The following is a 7,729-nucleotide window of genomic DNA, read 5'->3' on the forward strand; positions in this document are numbered from 1 at the left end:
TTACTGTGCTCAGGTCTGCTCACTGGGTTGGTTTCTTGAGGATGAGGAAGTGGTGGAGAGAATCCAGAGGTGAGTCATCAAGATGGTGAGTGGTCTGTGGTATGCTTCCTATGAGGATAGATTGAGGGTTTGTGGATTGCAAATATTGGTTGACAGTCAAAAAAAAAAAGGGGGGGGGGGGGAGGGTGTTTTAGAAACATTTACGTTACTTAAAGGATTTTATAGGATGCAGGGGAAATGTTTCACCACATGGCTAAAGGGGTAGAACAAGAGGTCATCCCTAGTTAGCAAAGGTCGAATTGTATGGAAGGTTAAATACAGAAAACATTTGAAAATTGGAAAACATAAAGAACGGGAGTCATGTCGCGAATTGAACATCAAACACAGAAAGATGAATATACACTCGAACCCAAGTATGAAGACTAGATTTTTTTCTCTAGGAAAGTGGTGAATGAATGGAATGGGTTGTCTGAGTTAGTTGTGAGTGCTTTGTCTGTTAATCATTTCAAGGAGCTATGATAGATAATATTGTATTGATGGTTTGAGTCTCCCACAATGAGTCTTAGGACTCCATGGAGGTGCCCATGCAATGATGATGATGATGATGATAATAATAATAATAATAATATTCATGACTTATTTTTCACAGTATTAACAACACCAGAAACACTTTTATCAACAAAGATGTTTTATTAACGCTTATATTTCGCTGATTTTCAACTCAGCATCAGCAGAGCACAACACGCTTGTAAACACGACAGTGAGTGAGTGAAACAATATAATTGCAAAAGACAAAAGATCTAAAGTCCTATTTTTTGGGTGCCCTCTAACGAGAAAAAAAAAAAAAAAAGCAGTTATCCAGGAGTTTTTCTTAGGATAACCGTCTCCCAAATTTTTGGCAAATTAATGCAACCATATTTGTTAAGGTTGGGGGAATTCTTCAAAGCCATTGCTGACTCAAAAAATAATCTTTCAGATCTATAACGACTCCTAAATAGCACATTCGTTTTCCTCCATCTAATCCTGTGTGAAGGAGTGTCCAAAGCATGGTCTGCCAGTCCCGACTAGCCATAGTAATAGTAGCGAATGTATCTTTCATGTTCTTCCAGGCAGATGTTCACTGATCTTCCTGTTTGCCCATAATAGGCCAAGTCACAGTCACACAGAACTTCATACACTCCTGGGTGTGCTAAAGGGTGAAGTTTATCCTTAGGCGAGCGGATCAGAGTTGCCAGCTTGATATGAGGTTTGAAAGTGGTACGAAGGCCATGTTTCAACAATACTTTGGCTATCTTTTCCAATGTACCTCTGATATAGGGAACTCTGATATAAAACATCTTTGTTGATAAAAGTGTTTCTGGTGTTGTTAATACCGTGAAAAATAAGTCATGAATAACTATCAACACCTAAGCTTATCTGTTAGAATAATAATAATCATATATACTTAAATGCATCATGTGCAGTATTTTGCCTTCCATTAAATTTCCTACTTTCAATGCATACTTTCATGTTCTGTTACCATATTCTCAAAATCAGCTTGCTTAAAATTCAAGCCCTTTTTCCCTTTAATCACTTTGCCTATCAAAATTAAGTGATTAAGATTAAGTGCTACCATACAGTAATTCTAGGTAATTGACATGATCCGAGAGCTAATATCAACTTATGGATATAACAGCTGGATTAGAAATAAAACAGCTCATCAAAGACTGGAGATTTCAGTATGAGAGTTCTGAAAAAGATTAAGGTAGTCAATAGATGCCATCACTTGCAGTCTCATATTAAAAACAAGGATATTAGGTAAGAATTTGATTAGCATTCCAGAATGTGTTAATATCAGGTGGCAAGTCATTTAAACAGAATGGAAAAGGAAAGGTTAGCAAAGCAAGCTTTTTTTTTATGAGGATGGCTGGGAAAAAGACTCAGAGGAAGACCAAGAACTATGTGGATTGTTACAATAGAAGTTCTGAAGATCTGATAAATAACTGAGTAATATGGAGGAAAATTTTTCAATAGGAAGTAATGATGTAAACTTTTCATGTAGTACTGTTGTAATATCCTGTATACCCCTTCCTGAGGGTAGATATCAGGAATTTGATTATATGATATGATATATTCTTTAATTCCTCTGAAATTAATAAATCCAGGACTCTGCTGCCCCTGCTTGTTTTACATAAAAAAGCTGTCTTGAATTAACCATAAGTAATTTATGCATTTATTTATGACTATCACTCAGTCAATATCATTGGTATTAAGATTGCTTATTATTAATAATACTTTGCATTTTCTTAACTTACTAAATAACTGACTCATAATGCTGTCACTAGCTTCTCACTGAGGTAATGCATTCCCACTCTTAATTTTATAGACACTTTGGCTATCAAATACCATACATCTCAAACTCATTCTCTGTATATAAATATAAGTCACACAACTTTCACAGCTTATGTTCTTATTAATGATAGCACTCCTCTTCCTCTTTTTTCTAGTTGGTCTCTTGTGACATAATTTTCCTCATGTACTTTTTTGCATAAAATATCTCATAGTGAAGTTAAGTTTTAGACCCTGCAATATGCAGCTTAACTCATGCTAATGATCATCTGAAGCATGCAAAAAAGAAAGAAAGAATATTTTTATATGCCTAACCATGAGGCGTATAGAAAAAGCTTCTTTGTAATATATTTTCAACTAATTTGAAACTATATTAGAAAAACAAATAAATAAAAGTACTATAAATATTTTATTACTCTCTTATTGAAGAATCTATATTATAAAGTATGGTCATCCAGTATCAATTTCTTGTACGAATGCTTTCATAATATCTTATTATCATTATGTGATGCTTCTGTGAAGTTCAAGGGCTCATTACACCGACATACTTCATGCCACTTATCCCATCATCTACATATTATACTGCACTGCTACTAATAGTATTTTTGCCTGTTAATTGCATGTGCTTTTTGGCTGTTTTGCTTATGCGTGGGATGGAAACCTGAATTATCAGGAAGAAAAACTTCGCTACCTCCATATGAACTTGTCTCACCTCCCTTCAATTTGAAAAATCCCATATAAAGATTTCTCTTATCATGATGAATGTTGAACCCAGGTCTTTTCAAATTGAAGGTCGAGATAACTCATTGTTATATAGTGGATAGCACCTGCAGACTTGCCAGACAGTTATAAAATTACTTTCTTTCCTCATTGGCAACTCTCCCTACATTAAAAATTCTATTCACTTTAAAACCATAATAAAAAAATCTTAACCTAGAAAGAATTTTTTAAGTTACAGTTTGATCAGTTTTGATATTGAAGTAAAATCAAGACCAATTCAGCTTTAATATTATTTCATTATTTACCATTGTATCACTGACAGAAACCCTTGAACCTTATTAATCTACATTTTCTCCACTGATATATTTGAATTATTCAATTTTCACCATACTCTTATATTATTTTTCATGGAAAGAAAAAATATACAAATGGCTAGATTGGACTGCACTAGATTCTCTCCCTTTCCTCTCTTTCTTGCCAATTTCAGTATAGCATTTCTAGAAAACCAAGCACTTAATACTATTACTATATACAAATCAACAGTCTGACTTCACTGTGTAGATTATATTTGCTATTTGGTCTCATGGCCTAGACACATTAAATGCATTTTAGCTCATTTTAACAGCCAACTGCCTTCCCTTCTTAGAAAAAGTTTTGCAACAACCAATTGGTTCATTATTTTTTCCTGTATATAGGAAACCAACTGGAAGATACTTTCATTAGCAGTCATACTACCATCAATCCCAATGGCATACACAGGGCCAGAGCTATCTGTTCTAAACACAGTCCTTGCCGCAGAACTCAATTATCATTGTGATACTTTTTTTTTTTCACTTTTTTTTCATTGTGATACATCTGAAAAGATTGCTAAAATTCTTCATAAATATAATCTTCATTCCACCTCTTGCACATCTTGAAATGTATAAGGTTCCTTGTACCTGCAGCTTAGCCTCATCTGTATACCAAGTCAGGACTGGAGACCATGCTGTGGATATTCCTTCATGCAGGATTAAATGGAAGAAATTGCTCATATACATCCCCATAGGTCTGAGAGAGTATTTTTAGAATCACCATCAGCCATGAAACACTCTCCTAACCTCAGTAAGCACGACTGCATTAATTAGCATAAGATCTGGGTGAACAGGACTGGAGACCATTGTGAGAGCACATTTAGCTTGAGATCTCCAACTTAATTTCATTTTTATTGTCCCCTAGAGGATGCCTTGATAGGTTATTAGTTCCTTTCAGTTACAAGTGAATTCTTTCTGCAACAACCTGATTGAGTGTAGTGTGTCTTCCATAGTTGTATGGTAGATGTGTACTGTTTAGCGAATATTACTATAATGTGATATACTATAATGTCCCAGAAAGAGTCCCAGCTTAAGTCCCATAGAACCATTATTATTATCTCACTATTACAAACAGTAAAAACTCAGAAGCCTCACAATAGCAAAAAGAATTTTGTATCAAGTGATGTCACAAGTAGACAAAGAAAATGGCAGAAAGTTGAACATTAATGGTAAAACACAAGATATTAAATATCTTTACATATCTTAATAAACATAAGATATATAAAGAACACAAAACAATGACATGAAAAAGTATAAATGTGAACACAACAATAGGAGACATGAGAAAGAACTAGAAGAATATAAAGTTATAAAATGCAGAAGTAAACTTTAAATTTCAAAATGATATGTTATGTAAATTAATATCACTTAATTGAAATCTTCATAATGAAATAAATAGTATACAAGACTGTACCATTGAAATCAAACATTTAACTCAAAAATGAAATTCTAAATCAGAATTTTTTTATTTTTTTTACTTTATAGATAAAGAATCTTTAAACACAAAATGATCTATTACCCCCACAAATCTCATAACTTAATTAAACTTCAAATTAAAGAAATACTGACTATGCACCATATTTTTTTTTTTTTTTAATTTACGTAAGAGAACAGTTCTAACAGTATCACTTTAGGCCTGCTGCCCATCATTGGGTCTCTGTCCAATTAAGAAGTCGACTTGTACACACCTGTGCCAATCACTTTCCCTTCCCCTTAAACTGAATGCAGGCTAAACCACTTAAAAAAAGGTGTTGTTGTTGTTTTTTCATCTTTAGATTTGGCTATAAGATGTGAATTGCCCAATGATGATAACTTCATTAAAATTGTATCCTTTTGAGGAGGACCAATATTTGCAGTACAGCACTGAGACAGGTGAAACCTAAGTAGTATGAAAAAGTCTCAGAAATTTTGAAACTTTTCACAATAGCACATTTCATTCTCATGTGTCTGGCGAGCACCAGAATAGGAAAACAGGATTAGGATCTTTATCTAGAAAAGTCTAATTATTTGATGTGATGTAAACTGATAAAATTATAGATGAACAGTTTTCATGTGCTCTGATAATATTTTTACTTTACTTTTTTATAATATTTAGGCTTCTTTAGAAGTGATAGAAGAATCTTTTGCTCAATTATGGTGGGCAGGAAAACAACTAGAATTAAACAAAAAACTTTCAGACTATATTGGGACAAATGAAAAAACAAAAATTGTTGTTAAACTACAAAAGGTAAGTTGCTTAGATTGCTTCTGATTTTAATTGTCAGTTAACACTTTTGTAGATACCTAAAAATGTGAAGTTCTGAAAATAATACTTTCATATCTTCTGCATTTTGTGCATAATATGCAGTAACATTTTCAGGCGGAATTTTATCGAGCAACTTGTATGTACTGAGAGGATGCTGCAAAACATATCCTGAAGTGTTTCAACTGACACCAGAATTATTTGTACATTAACTAGGTCATTCTCCTTCCAGCTAGAGTTGAAATAGAATGTTTCACAGGTTGCGAAGATTAGTGATTATTATTTATGCCATTTATGGACTTCTCCCACTTCGTGTAAAATGGGTGAAGTCCATAAATGGCATGCTTTTGCAAAACACAGGAGTAAGTAACATAGAAACAAAAGTTTTTGAGTTGCAAAATAGTTTAAAGAATATTGGAAAACGTCATTGATAAATATCAATGATGTTTTCCACTACATGAATTATAATTCATGTAGTGATCACATCTTACAGTCAGACCCACATGAATAATGCTAAAAGTGTTAAAAATGTTCACTTGTTCAGATAAATGCTTAATTACATGATCAATAACTGTAGAATTAATTTTAAATAACAATCTCACTTTAATAGAAAAATACATTTATTCTGTTCTTTCCATCTTTCCATTCAAGCCCAAATCAACAATGAAGGAAAATTATATCTGCTGTTGAAAGAAATATGGTTTTACCAATACAACCCAGAAACAGAGGTGATCTTTATTTTGAATAACCCTTTTTAATTAGATAAATTTAAAAGCAGATTATACAGTATACAATAAAAGTAAGGGAAAAACTTTTACTTCATACCTACTGATTAAAACAACTTTAAGGCAAGTTAATGTAACATGTTGCTTGCTAACATTAAAGTACAAACATAACTATGGAGGACTTGATATCATCAGCAGAGCAGAATTTCATTGATAAAATGCAAAATGATCTAAATCATAGCAGCTCAAGAGGAGGCATAATGAAAAGAACAGAATAACTTAATTCTAATGTGCTAAGTCAACTTTCATTCAGCGTAGCAACATGATGCATGTCACATTAATATAGAATTTAAGGATTGAATGTTGCCAATTATTAAATTCTACTGTTTTTAATAGAGAGGACGAGGTGCTCCAGCTAGAGAACCAGTTATATCTTCTGAGGATCAAAAATGTATGATGTTGCTTGCTCATCAAAGACAAGAGGAATTAAAGGTAGTTTGTATGCTATTTAAACTAGACTGTAGTTTTACTCCATTTTTAATTCCTCATAAATTTAATCTTATTTATTAAAGTAATTTTCTTTCTAATTATTTTAGATAGGAATATTCATATTTGTGTTACTGTGTTAGTTTATGCATTAACCCAAGTTAATATAATTATTGATTTTTATAGAAACTGGAAGAGGCAGATGATGACCATTATCTGAATTCATCTTGGGCTGATAACAAGTCACTACAAAGGTCATTTCAAGGACTGAAGGAAGTTAAATGGCGTCCATGTTGAAAAAAGAAGAAAAAAAGTTATGAATTGTCAGCTAAATTGTGTATTTTTGAAACATGAATAATCGTTCATTTTTTGCAGTTATTTATTATTATCACAGTCATGCTTAAGAGTAACATTAGCATTTCATTTCTGGTCTTTCTCTCTTATATGATCTTAATATTAAATGATTAAAAATAAATTCACTAGCAAATGCAGTTGAATTTTACATTATTAATAAACCAAGAAAGTGTATATATCTGCACTAGCTTTACCACATATGTTTTCTAGTTTATCTCTTTCTAAATAAACAGCACTTTAAGAAGTAGTATTCAGTTATTTCATTTTGAATTTCACAACATGTTAAGTATTCAACAAATTAATACAGGTTGAGGTACTTTTTCCTGCTCCTAGCTCATTATTGTGCAGAGAATTTAGAATGACACCTGTTCAACACAGTCAGTTTTTAATGTATTTTGTAGTTTGTCTTGTTCTGAATCAGAGCTTGATCACTTTCCACTCCAAGATCCTAGTTTACATCAGAGAAAGAATTGGATAAATGCTTTTATTTATTTATTATTATTTTATTTTATTTTATTTTATTT

The 7,729-nt window shown here is 32.4% G+C and overlaps 1 protein-coding gene across 1 annotated transcript in view; it reads left to right on the forward strand.

Moving 5' to 3' along the window:
• The window catches only part of LOC150095954 (cilia- and flagella-associated protein 298), a 125,323-nt gene extending 117,871 nt beyond the window's left edge, over nucleotides 1-7,452 (forward strand). The window contains exons 6-8 of the mRNA XM_090408835.1: nucleotides 5,494-5,625; nucleotides 6,762-6,857; nucleotides 7,038-7,452. Coding sequence (XP_090264961.1) covers nucleotides 5,494-5,625; nucleotides 6,762-6,857; nucleotides 7,038-7,148 — 339 coding nt within the window. The 3' untranslated portion in view covers nucleotides 7,149-7,452. The remainder of the gene's footprint in view (nucleotides 1-5,493; nucleotides 5,626-6,761; nucleotides 6,858-7,037) is intronic.
• The last annotated feature ends 277 nt before the right edge of the window (nucleotides 7,453-7,729 follow it).

The sequence above is a fragment of the Typopeltis vanoorti genome, chromosome 19, assembly GCF_054136105.1.
Source record: "Typopeltis vanoorti isolate ZY-2024b chromosome 19, IOZ_Tvanoo_1.0, whole genome shotgun sequence".
In the NCBI taxonomy this organism is placed as follows: domain Eukaryota; kingdom Metazoa; phylum Arthropoda; class Arachnida; order Uropygi; family Thelyphonidae; genus Typopeltis; species Typopeltis vanoorti.